Raw genomic sequence first — 25,106 nt, forward strand, 5'->3', positions numbered from 1 at the left:
CTCAGTGGGTTAAGCCTCTGCCTTCGGCTCGGGTCGTGATCCCAGGGTCCTGGGAAGGAGCCCCACCCGCATCAGGCTCTCTGCTTGGCAGGGAGCCTGCTTCCTCCTCTCTCTGCCTGCTTCTCTGCCTACTTGTGATCCCTGTGTGTCAAAAAAATAAATAAGATCTTTAAAAAAAAAAAAAAATCCTCAACTTCAATCTCCTTGGGGTCCAAAGCCCTTAGTATACAAAAAGTCTCTTGTATCATCGAATAAAACTTGTAAGATGAAAACAGAGGTACTGCCTGCTGTCTGGATCCAAATTAATGTAAATTCTAGCTCAAGGCCATCCTCTATTTCCAATATTCCCTTAGGAAAAAAAATAATTCCCCGTCATGTTAAAAACGGGAAAATGAACTGAAAGCTTTTATGGTATTCTGCAGCAGCTGAGTCCCTAACAAATATTCTGAAGGATAGAAAGAACATTCTACTGGCAGTCTTCTGAATTCCTCAAGCAGGCTCTGAGCTGTCCAGTCAGCTCTGCAGGAACGAGCAAAGATGAGTCTCAGACCAGCTGCTGGGAACTGGATCCTGATTCTTCAAATAAGCATCCTCTTTGGCCTAGCGCCCCCCTTCGGCATTACTCCACACCTGTGTGTGTGTATGTGATTAATACAGTCTCCAGTGCCGTGGGTGTAATCCTGAAATAGCTTCCTCCGCCGAATATTACTCCAACGGTTCAACAGAAGGGAGAATAGAAAGCTGAGTGAAATTATACAACAGCTTGCTTCTCTAGCTTCCATAGAAAAAGTGGCTGAAATGTTTCTCAGCTTCAGCAGGTATAAGAAAATCTAAATACAACCATCTGACCAGTGTCCATATCAGCAGGGGAGGTCCCTGGATTTTCTTCCCATGGACTCTTCAGGACTCCTAACACTACATCCTAGTACATCCTAGGATGTACTGGCAGGCGTTTCATGGAAAGAGCTGTGCTAGAAGGCCATCTATCACACCAGAACCAGCCCTGTTATAACACACGCTCCCCTTCCCCGCCTTGGATCCTTCTAGTAGCTCTTTCCCATCCTTCCTTTACTGCAATATCTTAAACCTACTGTGTGAACCCAGGGTAGACTACAAAAAGCTCTATTCACTCACTGGTTCCTCAACAGCTAAAATCTTAATGGGGTTTGAAAAAAAGACTCCACACCCTGACACATCAAGGATTCTGACAGCAACAGTGTTCAGGTCACAGATTTCAAGGCGAAGATGAGTCGTGACATAGAAGTATCTTAGTTGAACACATTATACTACTAAACTTGAGGAAATCCACAAACACGAATTACACTGTGCAAAATCTATCCATAGGAAACCTAATGTCTTCTTGATATAGAATGCAGTAAAGTTAAAGGACCTGAGGGTTCTAGTTCCCCAAAGAATTACTGTGGGTTACATTTGCAAAAGCACAGAAATTAATACTTGGGGCAAGCCCTTGGAATAAGGTCTCTAAATTCTTTTATATCAACGCCATGTTAATCTGCCTGATCACCTACTTTGGAGCCCAGCATTAACAGCAATCCTATTGATTAGAGCTGGAGAAATTAGCAGAAAGAGGCTGTAATGCCACTGCTGAAGAACAGCGTCAACATCCTGGACTTACGGCGATCTAGAGTACTGTGGACGTCAGGAAGGACACTGTCCCGCTGCAGCAAAACGGACTACGCCTTGGTCCCCAAATTTCAACTCACCGCTAGACAGTCAGCTAAACGTCACCTTGTATTTTTACTCCAAGTTGACCATCCCACTCCTGACTTGCAATGATAACAGCAGTGTTTCCTCATGCTGGTTCAAAGCTACAATGTGATCATTCACCCAGGAAGGCAGTCAGGATCCTCTCCACCCTCCCCTGCAGCATCACTCACACTCACTTGTTCTTTACCGTTCCCATCCCAATGAGCCCCCGTCAAGAAATTATTCTGTAAACCCAAGTTTCCCAGCGGGGCCTTCTCAAAGTTCCACAGCCAAATCACGCTCTAAAACATTATTTTGAACAAGTCATCCAAGCCTTGAAAAAAAAAAATACCTACAGATCTGGCAATGCAGCCAACACAAACCCATCCTGATGAGCTTGGACAAGCTCCCAGCACCTTCCAAAAGAACTTTCTAGACACAAGGGAGCTCAAGACCAAGGACTCTGAATCCCCAGAACGTAACTGCATTTACTACTTTTTTGACATTGTTTCTTTCTCTATGGCAATCAACAATTAAATCTTTGAAAAGCGCTTATGGCTCATTTTCACGGACAACCAGAAGGAGCAGGTGGACTGCTTCCTACACCACAGACAGCCTTGGAGGGGAAAGAATTCCAAGAAATAGATGGTGAAAGCAACTTTAAAAAGAAAAAAAAAGGAACACGAGCAAACTCTGAGTCTATGCATACACAGAGAATGCTGAGGTGGTGAGTGGATTTTTAATTTTTTTTTTTAATTTTACTTTTAAGTAATCTGTCTGCCCAAGATCAAGCTCACGTGCTCCACGGATTCAACCAGCCAGGCTCCCCCAGTTGGATTTACTTTTGAAAGAGAAGGCTACAGGATGAAATCCAAATATCTTACTCTACATTTAAGTAAGCTCAGTCAGTTAAGCATCCAACTCTTGACTTCAGCTCAGGTCATGATCTCAGGGTCAAGAGACAAAGCCTTGCATTGGGCTCTGTGCTCAGCACAGAGTCTGCTTGCGATTCTCTCTCTCTCTCTGCCCCTCCCCACTGCTCATGCACACTCTCTCTCTCAAGTAAATAAAATAAGTCTTTAAAAAGAAAGAAAAATAGATAGTTGGATGGATGGATGGATGGATGGATGGATGGGACACCTGGGTGGCTCAGTGAGTTAAGCGTCAGCCTTTGGCTCAGGTCATGATCCCAGGGTCCTGGGATTGAGCCCCCACATCAGGCTCCCTGCTCAGTGAGGAGCCTGCTTCTCCCTCTGCCACTCCCTCTGCTTGTGGTCTCTCTCTGTCTCAAATACAAATAAAATCTTTAAAAAAGAAAGAAAGAAAGAAAGATATTTCTATCTTGGCAGCCCCTGGGTTGCTCAGCTGGTTGGGTAACCAACTCTGGATTTCTCCTCAGGTCATGATCTCAGGGTCCTGGGATTGAGCCTTGCATGGGGCTCCACACTCAGCATGCAGTCTCTCCCTCTGCCCCTCCCCACCACTCCTGCACACTCTCCCTAAATGAATAAAATCCTAGAAAAAAAAAATTCCATCCTAACTTGTGACCTAGTAGGTTAGAGAAAACATATATATGAAAGGAAAAATAAACAGAGGCAGGCTTTAGCAAGAGCGGGAAGCAAGTAATTCAAGAGCTGAAAAGAAGAAAGACAAAAATGAAGAAGGACTTGGATGACAAAGAAGTCAGGATTTTGAACTGTATCTTGGAGTGTTCAGGGAGTATGTCAACCAGTTTGGCTGGGGCAGAGAACACAGAGACCAAAGAAAATGGGAGAGAGTGCATGTTTACAGCTGTCCCACAGTTCCAGTCCATGGTTCATAAGCCTTCTACTCCTCTCCCTATCTGGACTTGAGTCAGTGCAGAGGCAAGGAACCACTACAATTTGTTGACCTATTAGCTAAACATCAGTCCCCAGAACTCAGAATGTTAGTAACAGTTTTACTAAATTTAATCTCAGAACAGCGTAACATTGAGGTGCACTGTGAATTCAGATTTTTAAATACCTGTACTAAAAATAGCAAAACTACTGTAAAAGTCAAGACAAGGATCTACAAATCAAAACAAGAATTTTTAAACTCAGACACTCTTCCAAAAACTGCTTAAGAACATACTGACATCCTCTAAAAGAAAAAGCAGAAGAATGGAAAGTCTTAGGAAGTGACAAAGTTTTAAAAACAGATTTACAATCACTTTTTAAACAACAATACCTCTGGGAAATGGAAATTCCTTAATCCCTTTGAGGGCAATATGTTTGAATCAGGAATAACAACATCCTGTCTCTACGTAAGTTCAAATGTGAACCTTTTACAGTATCCCTAATATTAAACAGCAAGTAGAGGAGAAGACCATTTCTAATCTGTCAAAAAGAAAAGCAGCCTGTTTTGGATTTATCACCTATCCTTGCCAGACACATATGCAGAAGCTTCAGCAAAACGAAACTAGGGAACTTCAAGGTTTTCGTTAACAGTGATTACTTAACTGGAGCTTATTTCTGCGAAATGAAACTACCAGAAGCTTTAGATATCAACTGGCTTGTTGCTAAACCACAAGTCTATGCTTCGGTCTTGGAAATGCTAACAGGATAGAACCCATGAGCCTTTTATTAAAACGTGATGACCATGGAGAGCGCCCTTGAAGCTTACCAACAGAGGACTCAACTCTAAAAAGTTCCCCTCTGGAAAGTGAGGATGGGGTTTGACATGTAACCCAGCGCCAGTCCTAAAACGCTTGACTGCGTTTTCCATAAAAGGTGGGATTTGGAATAGTAGCATATAGCAGACACCAGCCCACTAGAAGCAGATGGAACCCACCAACTCATTTTACCCAGACCTCCAAAAAGGTACACAGAACTGTCTGTGCTTGCCAAAGCAGGGCAGATCTGAATGGGTGAATATACTAAAATGTTTCACAAAGGATTACTTATGGTATTGCATTTGCCTACTGTAGCCCCCAGTGTAAAACAGGATCTGAAAAATGAAAAATAATTTGGAAGCTCATCCTCCAAATCAAGCTAAACACACACAGCCCAAATTTTTATTTTACAAAATAAAAAAGGCTCAGTAACCTATTCCGTCACAGGGGCTCTTCTAGAAGGGTTATCTAGCCGGAAACATTCCCTGCTTATGTCCATAGTTCACCAGGAGCCTGGTAAGATTCCATTTTGTAACAGCTGAACTTTATACAGAAAGTCATTAATGGTGCAACATTCACTCATTAGCATGAGCCTACCCACTCTAGAATGAAAAGCATTGGCTGTATCTGCCAGGATGACACCTAACGGTGAGAAGCTGGAGCCGAGGCTCCTGAACTCCTAGAAAGTTCCATTGGCCTCAGAAGAGCTCACTATCTCCTCCAACCTAAACTTAGCTGTCACCCTATTTCTCAATCCCCACAGAAAAAGGCATTGCTAATACCAGAAAAGTATTTTAAATAAAAAATTAAAAGATAGGAAAAAGGGTCAACAGCAGGCAAAACCTTACAGGGCTGACATGATTCCTGTTTGGGATTGGGGGAGGGGGAGGAGATTTCTAGATGTTTCTATTCTTGGCAAGGAAAGCACCTCCAGGTCCTATACCACCGAAAGGCACTAACACAGGAATGTTCTCAGGGAATCAATGATTTGTCTGTGCTAACAGACTTCATTTTGGGGTGTGCTGATGGGGAGCAAGATGGGGAGGGCTGGAGGGGGGAGAGGGGAAGGCATGTTTGATTGGGGGGATGGGAGGAAAGAAGAGATGGATAAGGGGGCCAGGAAAGGTGGGGAGAGTGTGGATGACTAAGGGAGGTTAGGGGAGGATGTGGATGGTTAAGGGGATGTCCAGAGAAGGCCTGGGAAGGCTGAGGGGAAGAGGGAAAAGGTGAGGACCGCTAAGGAGTGGGGGAAGGTGTGGATGGTGGAGGGACGGAGGTAAGGCCATCATCCCCCAGGGAAGCGGCAACGAAGGCAGGCCGAAAGGGGTGGCCTCGCCCAGGCTCCCCCCAATCCATCTTCTGTGGGCGTGTGCCCGGCTGCGCGTGTGCAAGGGCCAGGCCACCAGGCCGCAGGGCCACCACTCACCCCACGACTCCCTGGTTGTAGTTCCTCCGCTTCCACGGTGTCCCGCTGTACACGCCCCCGCTGCCGTCGGTCCGGCCGCCCCCCGCGGCCCGCCCTCCGCTGGGCTGCAGCAGGCTGTAGTTGAGTCCGTAGGTGCTGGCCTTATTATCGCGCTTCCTCTTGTTGCTGCTTCCTGAGGCCGGGTCCGCGGGATCCGCGGTGGGGACGGCGGCGGAGGAGTGAGGGGACGAGGACGCTGGGGGGGACGGGGACGCGGAGGGGCCCGCGGCAGCTCGGCGGGTCCAGGCCGCCGGCTGGTGGTGGTTGTTGTTGTTGTTGGTCGTCTCCAGGGGCAGGAAGTCCCGCTGCTCCACGGACTGCGCGTGGCCGCCCAGCAGGCGCTCCCCGGAGCGGTACATGCCGGCCGGGGCCGGGGCCGAGGCCGGGGTCGCGCCGCCGGGGCTGCCGGTGCTGCTGCCGCTCCCGCCGGTGGCCGTGCTGCTGCCGCCGCCGCTCGCGCCGCCGCTGCTGTGACAGTGGTGGTTGAAGTAGAGGTTCCTCAGCCCCTGGGTCGTCTCCCAGATCTGCATCCACAGACTGTTGGACGGTCCGAGCTGCTCTGGCTGGAACCAGGCGATCCTCGGATCCATCAAACGGCGGCGGCCGCTGCCCCCGCCCCTCCCGGCCGCCCGCAGGGCCGCCGCCGCCGCCGCGCCTCAGGCGCACGCCCGGCCTCGGCGGCTGCTGCTGCTGCTGCTGCTGCTGCTGCCGCCGCTGCTGCCGCTGCTGCTACTGCTGCTCGGGGCCCGCCGCGGGCGGCGCGGTCGCGCAGGGAACCCGGCCGGCGCCGGCGGCGTCGCTCCCGCCCTCGGGGGCTCCGCGGGCCCTCCCCCCCCTCCCTCCGCCCCTCCGCCGAGCCCCTGTCACTGGGGTCCCCGTGCAAATGGCGGCGGCGGCGGCTGCGGAATAGGGCGAGCAGCGGCACCGGCGGCAGCAGCGGCGGCGGCGGCAGCGGGGACGGGGGCGGTAGCGGCGGCGGCGGCAGCGGCGGCGGCGGCGGCAGCAGCGGCGGCGGCGGCGGCAGCGGCAGCGGCGGGGGCAGCGGGGGCGGCGGCGGCGGCGGCGCGGCGGCGGCGGCGGCGGCGGCGGCGGCGGCGGGACGCGCCTGCTCGGTAGCGTCCTCGCTCCTCCGGCCCCGGGGCGGGGCCTCCTCCAGCCCCGCCCCGCTCGCTCCGCGCCCGCCCCGCCCCCGCCCTCCCGCATTCGCCCCGCCCCCACCGCGCCGCGCTACCCGGTCAGCCCCGGCGGCCGCGCCGTGCGTCACAGAGGCCGCGGTGTGGCGCGGCGGGGGCCACAACCGCCTGGCCCAACCGTCCCCGCGCCATTTGAAGAAGGAGCCGCATGTACCTGAGCGCCCAGGCACCCTTGATGCGCGCGCCGTCCCCGGTCTGTGTTCCCGGTCTCTGAAACCGGGAGAGGCCGGCCGGACGCCGGCCGGCTCCGCAGCGAATGGATTGTGGGAGGCACCGCCCCCACATCGTCCCCTCCCCCACCCAGCGGCCTCGGGGACACCCTCCGCTCTCGCGACCCCTCCCGAGATCTTCGCTCCGAGCCCGCCTGGGGCGGGCGGGGGAGCGGTGGGGGGAAGAAAACGTAACCCGTCCTCGAGCATGTGCCTTGGACCCTGCATGGACGTGGGCTGCGCGGGCACCCTCGCTGCCTCCCAGGCCAGCGACGCTGCGTCCTCGTGGGGGTTTGGAGCGGCAGGCCGTGGCGGATCTTCTCCTACCCCAGTCCAGACTGAGGAAGCCTGTCCCCGCCCGCGTGGCTGGACGTGCTGCTTCGTTGAGCGTGCACACCCTGGTCTCAGAACCACCTGCACACACCCAAAACCCGCTTTACACAGGGACGCGCACGGATGCACAGACAAGGAAGCAGGCACACATGCTGCTTGGTGTGGAAAGAATCCTCACTAGCCCCGGAGTGGATCAGCAGCCATGGAAAGCTCTTGTCGGTACAGAATTAAGTTCAAGGAAACCCACAACCTTTTAAGTCTAAAATGAGGACCATGTCGTTGGCATAAGTAGAGAGATTTTCCGTAAAGTGGTTATTTGTATGTTTTCCCAATCCCAATTCCCAATAAACGACAAGGAAAGGGGAATTTTAAATATTTTAAATCATAAAGAGAAAAAAAATGAGTGAGCACGTTTCCTCTGTGCCCTCTGAGGTTGGTCCAAAGTCTAGAATGAGGCTCTGATGCCCGATTTTGGCCTTCTACTTTGGGAGCTCAATATCCTGGAAAGTTTGGGATTTAGGGCAAAGATGAAAAAATACTGGTCAAATTCAGAAGCATTGCTCTACCGTTTTTCTTGCTGAAGGAACAACATGACCATAAACAGGAAAGCACACCCCAAAAAACCCTAAATAGAAATTTGGTTTATCCTATTTGTTGCTGATTTACTATGAATTAATATTAAAAGTATCCTCAGGGGCTCCTGGGTGGCTCAGTGGGTTAAAGCCTCTGCCTTCAGCTCAGGTCATGATCCCAGAGTTCTGGGATCGAGCCCCGCATGGAGCTCTCTGCTCAGCGGGGAGCCTGCTTCCTTCTCTCTCTCTTTGCTTGCCCCTCTGCCTACTGGTGATCTTTGTCTGTCAAATAAATAAATAAAATCTTTAAAAAAAAATTTAAAAATTTTTAAAAAGTATCCTCAGAATGAAATTTGCTCTATACTGAGAATTAGAAAGACAGGAAAATGAGTGGTATTTTTAAGGCTATTCACACTGACAAATTATACAAACATAAAGCATTGTATAGAAACAGGTTTCTTTTGGGGTGTCCGGCTCTTGATCTCTGGGTTTGGATTCCTAGCTCCAGGTTGAGTGTAGAGATTACCTAAAAATAAAAAATATATAAAAGAAAGAAACAGGTTTGTTTGATGACTTCAAATTTGTTTCAAAAATCAAACAAGAGTGGGGTGCTTGGAGGCACCTGAGTGGCTCTGTGGGTTAAAGCCTCTGCCTTTGGCTCAGGTCATGATCCCAGGGTCCTGGGATTGAGCCCCACATCGGGCTCTCTGCTCGGTGGGGAGCCTGCTACCTCCTCTCTCTCTGCCTGTCTCTCTGCCTACTTGTCATCTCTGTCTGTCAAATAAATAAATAAAATCTTTAAAAAAAAAAAAAAAAAGAGTGGGGTGCGTGGGTGGCTCAGTTAAGCATCTATCTGCCTTTGGCACAGGTCATGGTCCCAAGGTCCTGGGATGGAACCTCTCTAGGGCTCCCTGCTCAGCAGGGATCCTGCTCCTCCCTCTTCCACTCCCCCTGGCGGCTTGTGTGAGCTTTCTCTCTCTCACTCTCTCTCTGTAGAATAAATAAATACATCTTAAAAAAAAACAAAAACAAACAACAACAACAACAAAAAAAAAAAAAAAAAAAACAAGAGGGGCGCCTGGTGGCTCAGTTGGTCAAGAAAAAAGAAAAGCCGAAGTAAATTGGAAAGCTGAAAAATGCAGACATTATCAAGGCCCCACCATCTAGAAATAATCCCCTTTAAGACTTTGTTAAAACATTTCCAGAAACCTGTCCCTGCATATTATGTGTCAAGATAGGCTTTTTTATTTTTACTTACTTATTTTAAATGCTATCCAGTCTTTAAAATGTGTTTTTTCAGATGTCCAAGAACATATTAAATGCCACTGATATCTAAGCCAAAAATAAAGTAGTCAAAGTTAGTAATAGTTCTACCCACAAATTAACATTTGTTATATTTGATAGCCCATTTATTTAAGCAAACCTAAAAACTACTAAAGTATTGGCAAAATTATCAAATGGGTTAATATAAATAAAAGAACTCTATGGGACGCCTGGGTGGCTCAGTTGGTTAAGCAGCTGCCTTCGGCTCGGGTCATGATCCCGGCGTCCTGGGATCGAGTCCCATATCGGGCTCCTTGCTCCGCAGGGAGCCTGCTTCTCCGTCTGACTCTGCCTTCCACTCTGTCTGCCTGTGCTCGCTCTCGCTCGCTCTCTCTGACAAATAAATAAAATCTTTAAAAAAAAAAAAAAAAAGAACTCTATGAAATGCAGGCTGTGAGGCAAGACATTACTGTTAGTTCACCTGCAGGAAATGCTGACTACTTAGCCCCATAACACATCCATGTTTCATAACATTCTTTCAGTAAATCTTAAATGTCTATCATCCATGCAGAACGAGCTATTTGCTTTAGAGAGGATAAATAAACAGCCAGGGTCTTTGGCTGCCATCCATAAATTTACTGCCTGGTTAGGGAGGGAAAAGAGGTAAACATTTAAAGTCAAATTGCAATTTATTCAATTAATTTCAACAAGTATGTCTTGAGCAAATATGGACCATTGTTGGGGCTACAGCAATACAGCAATGAACAAAACTGATGAGGTCCCTGCCTTCATGGACCTTACATTCTAGTGAATAAGGCAAGCACGTAAGATCAGACAGTGTTGAGTGCTACAAAGAAAAAGCAGGCTAAAGGAAGAGTGACGGTGTGCTATTTTTAGATGGGCTAATCAGGGAAGGCTGTTCTGAGGAAGTGATATTTGAGCAGGGAATTAATGCAGCAGTGGGCCATGACCATCTAGATCTATCAAGCAGAGAGAATAGCAAGTGCAAAGGCCCTGAGGCAGGAATATACGTTGCATGAAAAATGGCAAGGAAATGTAATTGAGTGTTGAAATGTATGCCATGGTATAAAATTGTAATAAGTGTTGAATGTTTACCATGGCATAGAATTATAAAGTAATTCTTGTGGAAGTTTCCTCAAAAATCATCCAGTTTAAAGTAAAACAGCAGGGAATTCTATATACACAAAAATGTATTCATTTTCCCCAACAAATCTGCAGTGTTTTGTCTCAAAATAATCTACTACTGCATTCAGAGAGATAGACTACACTAATTTCAATAATAAATTTTGATTACTCAACCTTTTCATTTTGCTATTTAGAACAAAGGAACATACACTTATTACAGTCTTCAAAACCATCTGCATTAAATTGATGAGCCAAAAAACACAGCTATCACAAACCCAGACACTTTGCTCCATAATCTAATGTCCTATTCATTCTCAGAATTCTTGTTCTTAGGGGGGAAAATGTTGAGTCAATGGTTTCAACTTGGAAGATTTACTGAAACATCAAGATTCTGCAGAGTAAAAATCAAGTGCAAAAATGAGGAGAAAGCAAATTACCCAAGAACCAAACAAATTTAAATATTTCATTGATTTATTAACTTGAATAAAACTGAAGGGAAATGGCACACACATTGTACTACATGGCATTATTAATAATTGTCATTATATTTAAATCTTAGGCAGGATGTGATCATATTATTTCACTCCAGAGTTAACAAGAATCACAAATGATAAGTCATATAGTTAAAGTTATTAACATCCTCAGTGTTTGGGTTCTGAAGCATTTGCTCTTGGTATTAATAATCTTGGACTTGGGATCCCTTTACAAACTTTCCCCTTTTGCACACAATATACATCACTGTACCATGGCTCTTTTCTTCCTCATGAATACAAATAGGATTCCAAGTAGGAGAATCTTTTTCAATGAAATTTCAAAATAATAGGTAATGTGGAGGCCTGTTATCTTGTTCTGGACTGTCAAAATTTCTTCCATTCCTGTTTTAGAAACAAAATTGCTTAAGCTTTGGGCCATTCTGGAATCCTTGGAGTGAATTTGTGTGTGTATGTGTGTGTGAGTGTGTGTGTGTTCACACGTGTCTCAGTTTAGGAAATTTTTAGTATAATTTAAATATAAAATTCACCTGTTTTTTAAATATATTTTTTAAAGATTTTATTTATTTATTTGACAGACAGATATCACAAGTAGGCAGGGAAGCAGGCTCCCTGATGAGCAGAGAGCCAGACGTAGGGGCTCGATCTTAGGACCCTGGGATCATGACCTGAGCAGAAGGCAGAGGCTTTAACCCACTGGGCCACCCAGGCGCCCCAAAATTCACCTGTTTTAAGTGTACAATTTAATGAATGATTTTTACTACATTTACAGACTTATGCAGGTATTACCAACCCCAAAACGATCTCTAGGGCTTATCTGTAATCAATCTGTTTCCCCAACCCCATGCCCAGGCAAGTATTAATCTATTTATCTCTATAGATTTGCCTTTTCTGAAGGCAAATTTTTTAAATTAAAAAAAAAAAATTTAAGTATTTAAAAAAAATTTTTTTTAAGATTTAATTTATTTACTTCAGAGAGAGAAAGTGAGCATGAGCAGGGGCAGAGGGAGAAGGAGAAGCAGACTCCCTGCTGAGTGGGAAGCCCAATGCTGGGCTCAATCCTAGGACCTTGAGATCATGACTCCAGCTGAATTACCATTTCTTTTTAATGCACACTGCTGGGCAGTCTGTGGGAGAGGGAGAGAAGACCTCCCTAAGGTGGTCTTGCCTAAGAAAGTGCTCACCCACAACTGCTTTTGTCAACTGTCACTGAAATTCCATTCTAAAAACAAAGCCCTTACTATCAAAATCTCACTCCAGAATGTTCTCTGGCTAGACCCCATATGACTTGAAATGCAGTCCAGAGCTGCCTTCTTTAAAAAGTTACTTGAGGGGCGCCTGGGTGGCTCAGTGGGTTAAGCCACTGCCTTCGGCTCGGGTCATGATCTCAGAGTCCTGGGATCGAGTTCCGCATCAGGCTCTCTGCTCAGCAGGAAGCCTGCTTCCTCCTCTCTCTCTCTCTCTCTCTCTGCCTGCCTCTCTGCCTACTTGTGATCTCTCTCTGTCAAATAAATAAATAAAATCTTAAAAAAAAAAAATAAAAAGTTACTTGAGGGACGCCTGGGTGGCTCAGTAGGTTAAGCAGCTGCCTTCGGCTCAGGTCATGATCCCAGCGTCCTGGGATCAAGTCCCACATCGGGCTCCTTGCTCAGCAAGGAGCCTGCTTCTCCCTCTGCCTCTGCCTGCCATTCTGTCTGCCTGTGCTCACTCTCTCCCACTCTCTCTCTGATAAATAAATAAAATCTTAAAAAAAATAAAAATAAAGTTACTTGATATGGTTATTAATTAAATTAATTTAATTTAATTAGTCCACATGGACTCCCCCATGTGGGTAGGTCTTATCCTATCAGTTGAGGGCTCAAATGGAACCAAAGGCAGAGGAAAGAGGAATTTGTCCCTTTTTTTTTTTTTTTTTTTTGCCTTATTGATAGAACTGGGCCATTTCAAATTATCTTCTCCAGCCCTCTGGCCAATATTTACATCATTGGCTTCCCTGCTTCTCAGGCCTTCAGACTCAGACTCAATTATACCACCGGTTTGACTGGGTCTCTAGCTTGTGGACAGCAGACTGTGAGACTTTTAAGCTTCCAAAGTGCATGAGCCAATTTCTCAAAATGAATATCCATACGGGGCATCTGGGTGGCTCAGTCTTTAAGCATCTGCCTTCGGCTCGGGTCCTGATCCCAGGATCCCAGGATCCAGGGATCGAGCCCTGTATTGGGCTCCCTGCTGAGCAGGAAGCCTGCTTCTACTTCTCTCACTCCCCCTGCTTGTGTTCCCTCTCTCGCTGTGTCTCTCTCTGTCAAACAAATAAATAAAATCTTTTTTAAAAATAAAAATAAATAAATATCCATATAAATCTCTACATATTGGGGCACCTGGGTGGCTCATTTGGTTACCTTAGGTTCAGATAATGATCCCAGGGTCCTGGACTCAAGTCCCGCACTGGGCTCCCTGCTTAACATGGAGCCTGTTTCTCCCTCTCCCTCTATCACCCCCATTGCTTGTACTCTCTCACTTTCACTCTCTCTCAAATAAAATCTTAAAAAACAAAACAAAACTCTACATATGGATATGCATTAGGTATACAATAAATCCAAATAAGTCATACATATGAAAATGAAAAGTGGTGGTGCTGTTGTAACAAATTCCTAAAAATGCAGAAGTGGCTTTGGAACCAGGTAATAGGTAGAAAATGGAGTTTGAAAGTCCATGCTGGAAAAAGCCCTCAGGGCATGAACAGACGTTTACTCATTTATAAAATTTTATTTTATAAAGATTCATTCATTTATTTATTTATTTGAGAAACAGAGAGCTCACGTGCATGAGCAAGGGGAGGGGTAAAGGAAGAGGGAGAAGCAGACTCCCCACTGAGCAGGGAGCCCATGCTGGGCTCGATCCTAGGACCCTGAGATCATGACCTCAGCCAAAATGAAGAGTCAGCCATTTCACTGACTGAGGATCCCAGGTGCCCCAAGATTTTATTTTTAAGTAATCTCTACTCCCAACATGGGCTCCAACTCACAACCGTAAGATCAAGAGTTACATGTTCTCCCGACTGACCCAGCCAGGTGCCCCATGAATAGACCTTTAAAAGTATGGGCACCTGCGTGGCTCAGTTGGTTAAGTGACTGCCTTTGGCTCAGGTCCTGAATCTGGAGTCCTGGAGTTCTAGTGTTTTGTGGAAGGTAGAAATTGTAGGCAATGAAATTGTATATATATTTTTAAAGATTTATTTATTTATTTGACAGACAGAGATCACAAGTAGGCAGAGAGGCAGGCAGAGTAAGAGGGAGAAGAAGGCTTCCTGCCTAGCAGAGAGCCCAATGCGGGGCTCCATCCCAGGACCCTGGGATCATGACCTGAACCGAAGGCAGAGGCTTTAACCCACTGAGCCACCCAGGCACCCCTGAAATTATATATTTAACTGAAGTGATTTCTAAGAAAAAAAGGGTTGAAGGTGCAGCTTGGCTCTACCTGGCTGCTTATAGCAAAATTCAAGAAGAAAGAAATGAGTTAACAGACAGAATTGTTAAGCAAAAAGGAAGTAGAACTTGATGATCTGGAAATTTTTCGGCCTATGCATATTGCAAAAAATGAGAACAATAAGGATATGGCCATGCAACCATTTGAGTTGTTGGGTAATGAGCGTGGGTGAGAGTCACAGATTAATCAGCCACCCCCAGAAGGATAACTGCTAGGAGGAGAATATGGGAAAGAACGGAAGAAGGAAGGCTGTCCGACCTCATGGGTTTTACAGGATCAGCCCATAGAACCATTTAGCTGAGCTCACACACTATTCTTCAAAACAAGGGAAGAATGATCCCAAAGGCAATTCGGAGGACAGTCAGGGCTTTCTCCTTGGTTTCAAAGTTTTAAATAAAATCCACATCCACCCATACAACCCACACACAACAGAACCAAATCGTCCTGTGACTTCACGTTTTTAATGATTTCCAAAGTCAAATTGCTCCTTCAACGCTCAAGTGCTTAGTTGGTACTCTGCCCAACCTGGCCAGGCAACACTTGGTCTGTCATTCATTTCCACCCCACTCCCCTCCGGGATGTTTTGTGGCAAGCCTCTTCAACGAGAGAATTGCTATCCAACAGAAGTAAATATGCTTGGAACGGGTACATGATGTTTGGACCACCTCAAAAGGAAGCAGAAAGGCAAATTTTATTTCTGGACATGTGTAAGCCAAGCCACAGGCGCTTTTTCTAAGGTAAAATGCACAACAAAAGGTGCCAAGTGTTTCCCTTATTGTGTATCTGAGCCCAAAAGGCATTCCATTCAAAGAAAATTTGAATAATTTAAGTGCAGCCAAAATGGCGAGTGGCAATTTCTGTTATCTGTTTGGCGGATGTGCAAAAGAACCGACGAAAATTCTGCAGGCTGAGGACAAATGGACTGCACCCATTACACAGCAAAGAAAGGCGAGTCAGAGAGTATAGCCTCGGGGAGGCCACACAGCGTGTGCCACAAAGAGAAGTTGCCGAGGTTACCATTTGGGAAAAAACACTGTGACATCGTGCTAGTGGAACAATTTCCAGTTTGTAGCCCCCGATCTGCTTCGAAACTAGTCTATATAACAAATTTCAGATACAGCGAAAGTCATTCCTCCTAGGGCTGGAGAGAATAGAGACTTGGTTATTCACCATCAGTAATCGCAGGGGACTATGACCACAGCAACACAAGATTATTGACCTTGTTCAAAGTTCTAAAACCGGACCTGAAAACACACAACCACAATGAATGTTCAATGATTAATCAGCATCTGTGAATGGATGGCCAAAAAACAGTGAGTTAGAAGATAGCATTTCCATTTAGCTTTTTAAATCATAATTAGGTGTGTGTGTGTGTGTGTGTGTGTGTAAAACGTTACAATCTCAGGGTGACACTAAGGTTGCATCAGCTTGATGAATCTGTTCAAGCCACACATCTTGCCACCATGGCTCCAAGGTCATGACTTTGACTCCTCTGAAGATCAAAAGCGGAACTCATCCTCTTGGCCAAAATAACATCCTTCCCAGGAAATATTTGGATACTTAACCAGTTGCAGTCTTTGCCATTTATTCATATATCCGTTCATTCATTCTGCCATCATTTAATACTGGGGCACAGAGGGGATTAAGTAAGGGGACCTGGTCACAATCCAGTGGTCCATGGCTGTGTGCTTGTGTTTCTAGTTAATATATGTCATCGTGGCCAAATCTTTTTCCCTCTGGCTGAAATGCAAGCACCTGGAGGACAGGCTGGAAGGATGTATAACTCAAATGGGGCACCTGGGACCCCCTAGAGCAGAGTGTCCTGGTGGCACATCTTTGGACTTCTAACTGGTAAGAGGGAGAAAAGAAGAATGATCTGGGAGAATCTAGCTCAACAGATTTCAAGGAACAAAGTGTGAAATCCCCTCCTTTCCCTACTTATAATGGTGCTATGGACACATGTGCTAAGCACCCCTGTTCTAAAATTGTTCAAATCCATTTTATTGTGACCAAGCAGTTGAGAAAATTTGACTGTAGTAGAAGACTGTGTTCATCTAGAATACTGTATCACCCGTGGCTCATTTCCCCAAATCACTTTGAATTAAATATCTATCAAGTATGAGAGACCCTGAAGTAATGTTCTCTTATTTTCATTTCTTTTGTAGCCCTTCCAACTCATAAAACATGCAAGAAGCACAAAAATATGGAAAGTGCACAAGAAAATTTCTTGAGGGGCGCCTGGGTGGCTCAGTCAGTTAAGTGGCTGACTCTTTTTTTTTTTTTTTTTTTAAGATTTATTTATTTATTTGACAGGCAGAGATCACAAGGAGGCAGAGAGGCAGGCAGAGAGAGAGGGAAGCAGGCTCTCTGCCGAGCAGAGAGTCCGATGCGGGACTCGATCCCAGATCCCTGAGATCATGACCTGAGCCGAAGGCAGCAGCTTAACCCACTGAGCCACCCAGGCGCCCTAAGTGGCTGATACTTGATTTTGGCTCAGGGTTGTGAGACTGAGTCCCACATTGGGCACCATGCTGGGCATGGAGCCAGCTTAAGATTCTCTCTCTCCCTCTTTCTCTGCCCCCCACACCTAAAAAGAAAGAGAAAGAAAGTTTCTTGAAAGGTCCCTGTGGAGTTGGACCAGCTTTTTTTCTTTTTTAAGATTTTATTTATTTATTTATTTATTTATTTGACAGAGATCACAAGTGGGCAGAAGGGCAGGCAGAGAGAAGAGGGGGAAGCAGGCTCCTGCTGAGCGGAGATTCCAGTGCGGGGCTCGATCCCAGGACCATGGGATCATGACCTGAGGCAGGGGCTTTAACCCACTGAGCCACCCAGGCACCCCTTGGACCAGCTTTATGTAATACCGAATAATGGGCTTTCAGGGATGGAGAAGGAAGATAAAAAAAAATCCACTCATTAAAAGTCACACACACATTTGGAAAAAATCTCAACATCAAGCATCCATTTGAATTATAATACACTAAAATCTGTGTTTCTCAGACTGATAAATGTGAAGCAATATAATGATCCCCAGTGCTGGTGAGGGAATGGGAAAAACTAGTCTTGTTCACGGTCTATGGAAGGATAAAGCAGAGAAAACGCTTTGGAGGACTATTTTGGTCCTATCTATCAAACTTATGTGTATATCCTTTGACCCAGTGTATTAGTCAGCTCCAGCTGTCATAACAGAAAACCACAGACTTCGTGGCTTCCATAACAGAAATGTAGTCTTGTTCTGGAGGCTAGAAGTCCAAGATTAAGGTGCAATCAAGTCTGGTTTCTGGTGAAACCTCTCTTCCTGGCTTGAAGGTGGCATCTTTTTCCTGTGTGCTTACATGTGCACATGCAGAAAGAGAAATCAGGTGTCTCTTCCCCTTCTTATAAGAACAGCAGTCACAGGGGCACCTGGGTGGCTTAGACCTAGGTGGTTAAGCCTCTGCCTTGGCTCAGGTCGTGATCTCAGAGTCCTGGGATTGAGCCCCTCATCAGGCTCTCTGCACAGTGGGGAGCCTGCTTCCCCTCACACTCCCTCTGCTTGTGTTCCCTTTCTCTCTGTCTATCAAATAAATAAATAACGTCTTTAAAAAAAAAAGTATTTAGGGGCGCCTGGGTTGCTCAGTGGGTTAAGCCGCTGCCTTCGGCTCAGGTCATGATCCCAGGGTCCTGGGATCAAGTCCCACATTGGGCTCTCTGCTCAGCGGGGAGCCTGCTTCCCTCTCTCTCTGCCTGCCTCTCCATCTACTTGTGATTTCTCTCTGTCAAATAAATAAATAAAATCTTTAAAAAAAAAAAGTATTTAAAGTTGCTTTGTCTATAGTAGCCAACATAAGCACCCACCCAGAAGGAGGCAGTTACACAAATTAAGGTATATTCGGTCAATAAAACACTACTATGCACCTGTTAAAATGAATGAACCAGCACTGAACATGTTGACACAGAGAAATCACTAAAATGTTATCATTAAGTGGAAAAAGCAAGGTGAAGAGAAGTGTGTGGGATATGATCCAATTTCTATTAAAAAAAAAATACCAGCATTTTCTCTAACGGTTTGTAAGAAACCATTGACAGTCATTAGCTCAGAGGAGTGGACTGGGAAAACAGTGGAAGCACTTGTTTCCTCCAGCCTTCCCCACTGTCTGTACTTAGCCCGCCCTCCCTGCTGAGTGGAGGAATGTTACTTTTGTTTAAAAGTTGAGGCAAATTTCACCATTGTAACCATTGGAAAGTGTAGGATTAGCAATATTTAGCGCTTTCACAGTGTTACCCAACGATCATCTCTATAGAGTTGCAAACATTTTCATCACCCCCGGGTGGACAGCTCAGTCCTCATTCTCCTCTCCCACAGCCCTTGACAACCACTAATCTGCTTTCTGTCTCTACAGATTTACCTATCGGGATGTTTTATAGAAATAGAATCCTATAATATGTGGGCTTTGTTTCTGGCTTCTTCTGCTTAGGGTAATGTTTTCTTTTCCTTTTTATTTATTTATTTTTTTAAAGATTTATTTATTTGGGGTGCCTGAGTGGTTCAGTGGGTTAAGCCTTTGCCTTTGGCTCAGGTCATGATCTCAGGGCCCTGGGATCGAGCCCCACATCGGGCTCTCTGCTCAGCAGGAAGCCTCTCTCTCTGCCTGCCTCTCTGCCAACTTATGCTCTTTCTCTCTCTGTCAAATAAATAAATAAATATCTTTTTTTTTTTAAGATTTTTATTTATTTATTTGACAGAGAGAGATGACAAGCAGGCAGAGGCAGGCAGAGAGAGAGGAAGAAGCAGGCTCCCCGCTGAGCGGAGAGCCCGACGCGGGGCTCGATCCCAGGACCCCGAGATCATGACCCGAGCCAAAGGCAGCGGTTCAACCCACTGAGCCACCCAGGTGCCCCATAAATATCTTTAAAAAAAAAATTATTTGAGAGCAAATGAGTGAATGAGGGGCAGAGAAAGAGGGAGAGTGAGAATCTCAAGTAGACTCCCTGCCGAACACAGAACCTGGGGCTCATCCCATGACCCCAAGATCAGAACCCTGAGTCCATGACCCGAGCCAAAACCTGAGTCAGATGCTCAACTGACTGAGCCACCCAGGCCTCTCACCTCTTTTTTTTTTTTAAAGTAGTCTCCATGCCCAACTTGTGAATTAAACACAGGACCCTGAGATCAAGAGTCTCACTCTACGAACTGAGTCAGCCAGATTTGACGTTCATCTGTGTTGTAGCATGTAACCCTTCTTATGGCTGTATGAATAGATCACATTTAGTTTTTTTTTTTTTTTTTTTTTTTTTTTTTTTTTTTAAAGATTTTATTTATTTATTTGACAGAGAGAAATCACAAGTAGATGGAGAGGCAGGCAGAGAGAGAGAGAGAGAGGGAAGCAGGCTCCCCGCTGAGCAGAGAGCCCGACGCGGGACTCGATCCCAGGACCCTGAGATCATGACCTGAGCCGAAGGCAGCGGCCTAACCCACTGAGCCACCCAGGCGCCCCACATTTAGTTTTTTAATTCATCCGTTAATGAACATTTGGGCTGTTTCCTTGGGGCTATTGTGAATAATGCTGCTCAGAACATTCATGTACAAGTTTTTATTTATTTAATTTTAAATATTTTATTTATTTGTCAGAGAGACAGAGAGAGAGCACAAGCTGGGGGAGTGTCAGGCAGAGGGAGAGGGAGAAGCAGATTTCCTGTCAAACAGGGAGCCTGAGGTGGGACTCGATCCCAGGACCCTGGGGTCATGACCTGAGCCAAAGGCAGACACCTAACCAACTGAGCCACCCAGGCATTCTCACATACAAGTTTTCGAATACCTGTTTTTGGTTCTTCTGGGTATATACCTAAGAGTGGAATTGCTGGCTTGTTGGATAATTCTATGTGTAATATTTTGAGGATAAGTATTGGTTTTTCCTCTGTAAATATTTAATTTCATGCCATAAATGAATTAGTATGTGAAAGGATCTTGAAAGCTCTTTTAGTACATCTCTAGAATTAATGGACATTGACAATGGACATTGTATTATCTAAATTAAAATAGTAACTTGGATTTAACAATATATTTTGCTTTAGGGCCTATTAGATGTCTTGTAGAAAATGGACACTCAAGTGTTCTTGCTATTGAAAACAGTGTATCTCAAAAGCATATAATCATTCTTTGATAACACTAGTATCCTTAGACAAAATACAATGCAATAAAGAGTAATTATTTTCATTTTTAGCGATATTTTTGGTTCATTAAAAAAATGACTGTTGGGATGCCTGGGTGGCTCAGTGGGTTAAAGCCACTGCCTTCGGCTCAGGTCATGATCCCAGGGTCCTGGGATCAAGCCCCACATCGGGCTCCCTGCTCAGCTGGGAGCCTGCTTCCTCCTCTCTCTCTGCCTGCCTCTCTGCCTACTTGTGATCTCTGCCTGTCAAATAAATAAATAAAATCTTTAAAAAATAAATGACTGTTGACCAGTTCTCACCCATTAGGATCACTATTATAAAGAACACTGAAGATAACAAAATGTCAAGGATGTGAAGAAATTACAACTTTTGTGCACTGCTGGTGGGAACAGGATGCTGAGCTGCTGTGGAAAACAGTATGGTAGTTCCTCAAGAAATTAAAAATAGAACTACCATAGATCCTGCAATCCCATTTCTGGGTATCTACCCAAAAGAATTGCAATCAGAGATTTGATGACACATATATGTGTTCATAGCACCATAATTCACAGCCAAGAGGTAGAAGCAACCCAAGTGTCCATCAACAGGTGAATCAATAAACAAAATGTATCTCTCTATAGATAGATAGAGATTGAGATAGTTATATGGGAAAATATACATACACACACACACACACACACACACACAATGGAATAATAGTCTGCCTTAAAAAGGAAGGAAACTCTGGGGCACCTGGGTGGCTCAGCTGGTTAAGCATCTGACTCCTGATTTTGGCTCAGATCATGATCTCAGGATCATGAGATCAAGGCCCGTGACCTGCTGCACACTCACTGGGGAGTCTGCTTTGGATTCTCTTCCGTTCCCTCTGTCCCTCCCACTGTGCTCTAACCCCCCCTAAAATAAATAAATAAATCTTTTTTTTTTTTTAAAAAGAGAAGGAAACTCTGATCCATGTTAAGACATGAATGAACCTTGAAGACATGATGTTAAATGAAATAAGCCAGTCACAAAAACAACAATATTATATAACTATATGATTCCACTTATACAAGGTACCTGGAGTAGTTAAATTCATAGAGACGGAGAGTAGAATGGTAGTTGCCAGGGGTGGGGTGAGGGGAGGGGAGGGGAGGAGGCAGGTAATATTTAATGGGGACAGAGTTTCAATGGATGATGGGGACACACAACAGCGTGAATTTCCTTGATGCCATTGGACCATACACTTTAAAAAGGTTAAAATGGCAAATCTATGTTATGTATATTTCACCACAGAGAAAGGAACATACACACAAAAGTAAATAAAAATAACTATTGAAAAAAATTAACTACTACTATGTTTTGTTCTATGAACAGAACATAGAAAACATAGTCTCTTTATAGAGCTTACTATCTAGTAGGGGAGGCAATGACAAATAAAAATTCAATACACGGCGGCTCCCGAGTGACTCAGTCAGTTGAGCGATGGGCTCCTGATTTCATCTCGGGTCATGATCTGGAGGTTGTGAGATCAAGCCTCGCGAGGGGCTCTGCACTCAGCATGGAGTCTGCTTCTCCCTCTCCCTCTGCTCCTCCTCACTGCTTGTGCTCTCTCTCTCTCAAATAAATAAAATCTGTTTTAAAAAATCAATACGTACACACACACACACACACTTAGATTCACATACATATGTATCTTTATAAAATCAGTTTCTTTCTGAAATATAGATGTGCATTTTTTTTCTGTAACTTTCTTTTCACTCCACCATCTTAGACATCTCTCAGTGTTAGTCCATGAGACCACCTGCCTCCTGTTTCAACTCTGTAGAGAATTGCACATGGAACCACACCGTAGTGACTTAGCCACACCGCAGTGAGAGGGACATTTATGTGCTTTGCAATCTTTTGCTGGTATAAACACTGCTCTGAGCAAGATCTTCAGAAAAGCTCACGTCATTCTACCTCTTAAAAGCAGGTCTTCTCAGTTATCATATGATCTCCCTGATACGGGGAAGTTGAGAGGCAACATGGGGGTTTGGGGGGGTAGGAAAAGAATAAATGAAACAAGATGGGATCAGGAGGGAGACAAACCATAAGAGACTCTTAATCTCACAAAACAAACTGAGGGTTGCCGGGGCTAGGGGGTAGGGAGAGGGTGGTTTGGTTATGGACATTGGGGAAGGTATGTACTATGGTGAGTACTGTGAAGTGTGTAAACCTGGCGATTCACAAACCTGTACCCTTGGGGCTAATTATACATTATATGTTAATTTAAATTTTTTAAATAAATAAATTTAAAATAAATTTTAAAATTTAATACAGAGAAGTAAATTAAAAAAAAAAGCAGGTCTTCTGATAACAACTCTATTTCTACTTTTTAAATTAACTCCCCAGACCTATCCAAGCATTCATCAAGGTGATCCCCCTCACAGATAGAAATGGGGGCACAGTTTGAATAAGAGAGTTCTTATATATATTTTTAAAATGCCTGTTGTCGCTCCTAAATGAATACATTGTTTTTCAAAGCAAGGTGTATTGCTCTGATTTTCCAGTATCTCATTTCATCTCATTCCTCTTCAGTAAGAATTTAGCAATTCCCTTATCAGCTCATCAGCTGCACTTTCACACGTGCTTCAGCAAGAATTTCCATCCACACACCCACAGATTAGATCTTGAAACTTAGCCTTGAAGATGCCCGGGCATCTGTGGGTTTTGAGTTTTAGGGTGAAAGACCTCCCCCTTGAATTCACTTCCCGTGTAACCGGCAGTGACATGGCAAAAGTGGGGAGCACCCTCGTATTTTCCCACTAGAAATTTTTTTAACAGGTCGCTTTCCCAATTCAAACCACTGTATGGTTCCGATCCTGAGGAGACCGAAATATCATTTAATCTAGCATCAAATTAATTTCTCCTAAATAGACATGTAAACTGACTTAAGCAATTTTTGATATCTGCAGAAGGAAATTGGTTTGATAAATGGAAATGAGAATTCTCTTCTATCCTACGGCGAGAAATCGAAGATAATCGCCTTGCCCATTAACTAACAGTATTCCACCAGTATGGCTAATGCACAAAGCTATTATACACCCAGAATAGAAATTTATGAATTTACAAATCTTACGCACATGCACAATCCCCCCCTCCTTCCCAAAACACAACTCTAATACGTCTTGTGTTGCTTTGGGTTCTCTGGAAAGCAGACACCGAGCCAAGGTGTCAAGGGCAAGCAGTTTATGTCAGTGATCCCAGGAGATGCGAGTGGGGGGAGGGGAAATCAGATAGGGAGGGGAGGGCAGCAAGAAAGATTCGTTTTCAAGCAGGGTCCCAGCATGAGTAACTAAGACTTAATCCTGCTGGAGAACTCTGGGACCTCAGAGGCTCCCTATGGATGGGGTAAGAGAGCTGGGTATTTCTTCCTTCCTATTTCTTCTTCCTGCCAGTCGTTGATGGAGGGATTTTGGTAGGGTGGGGTTGGAGGGTCATTTCATCCATTCCTTATACTTCTGAGCTGTCATGCTAGGGCCAATGGGAACCTAGGGGTCAAAGAGAGTCCTCAGGCAAGGAAATTCGGGGATTGGCAGCTGTTAGTCCGGCAGACATGCACCGAAGTGGTGAGAATGAGGGTAGATCGCCACATCTTTCGTCCTTAAAAGAAAGGATCCCCCCCAGAATTTATTCGGCTCTGCATGTCATTACACATATCACAGACACTCCCACTGCCATTGTCGGCAGGAACTCTGCAAGCCCCCCTCTCCCCCTCAACACACATACACACCTCCCACACACAGTGAGTCTCTCACCTGTCATCTCCCGCAGGAAAGAGCATGATGAGCACTACAGATGCCCGGTTCTTTCGAAAGCCCTCTTCAAAAATCTAGAATGCAGGAGGTTTCTCAGGTTTCTGGTTGTCATCTTTCTTTCCAAATGTTAAGAGAAGAAATCTGGGCCAATTTATGGAATTAAAAATACAATGTTCTAAATGTATATGTCAAATGGTGTTAAGTACCAAAGAAGAAAAATACAGCAGAGAAAGAATATATATATACACACACACACACATATTTATGTATATATATATATTTTTTTCTTCCTTTTTACCCTTTAGTGATTCAGACTCTAGCTAGGGTCTTGTGCACAGTCACACAAGCCCTCAAATATTCAGCATTGCCTATAGCAGAAAAAGACTAGCAACAATCTAGACATCCGTTTATGTAAGAAACATCCATGTGTTTCATAAACATTAACTCACGTTAAGACTCAACAACACACCTGCCCGGTGGCAGGGTCATTATTCATGATTCCCTTTTTCGGATATAAAACCGAGGCATAGAAATTAAGTCATTTGTCCAAGTTTATGCAGTGTGGAAGGGGAAGCGTCAGGATTTGAACCCGCACTGTGTGGTTCCAGCGTCTAATCTCTGGAGCTGGATAGACTGCCTCCCTCTCCAGGGGAAAACTGATTGAATTATGGTTCCAGCCC

The 25,106-nt window shown here is 45.0% G+C and overlaps 2 protein-coding genes across 5 annotated transcripts in view; both read right to left on the reverse strand.

Annotated features, from left to right (window-relative positions):
* The window catches only part of TENT4B (terminal nucleotidyltransferase 4B), a 76,014-nt gene extending 69,530 nt beyond the window's left edge, over positions 1-6,484 (reverse strand). Inside the window, exon 1 of one of the 3 annotated variants that reach the window (XM_059151254.1) lies at positions 5,766-6,480. In XM_059151254.1, coding sequence (XP_059007237.1) covers positions 5,766-6,394 — 629 coding nt within the window. In that variant the 5' untranslated portion in view covers positions 6,395-6,480. Of the gene's footprint in view, positions 1-5,765 lie in introns of all 3 variants that reach the window. The other 2 variants (XM_059151255.1, XM_059151253.1) reach the window with 2 other exon arrangements.
* Positions 6,485-7,902: 1,418 nt separating this feature from the next.
* Positions 7,903-25,106, reverse strand: part of HEATR3 (HEAT repeat containing 3) — a 73,352-nt gene continuing 56,148 nt past the window's right edge. The window contains exons 15-16 of one of the 2 annotated variants that reach the window (XM_059151004.1): positions 9,370-9,443; positions 7,903-8,637 (exon numbers count right to left, since the gene is read on the reverse strand). In XM_059151004.1, coding sequence (XP_059006987.1) covers positions 9,408-9,443 — 36 coding nt within the window. In that variant the 3' untranslated portion in view covers positions 7,903-8,637; positions 9,370-9,407. Of the gene's footprint in view, positions 8,638-9,369; positions 9,444-22,966; positions 24,568-25,106 lie in introns of those variants that run through there. The other variant, XM_059151005.1, reaches the window with a different exon arrangement.

This window comes from Mustela lutreola, chromosome 16 (genome assembly GCF_030435805.1).
Source record: "Mustela lutreola isolate mMusLut2 chromosome 16, mMusLut2.pri, whole genome shotgun sequence".
Taxonomy (NCBI): domain Eukaryota; kingdom Metazoa; phylum Chordata; class Mammalia; order Carnivora; family Mustelidae; genus Mustela; species Mustela lutreola.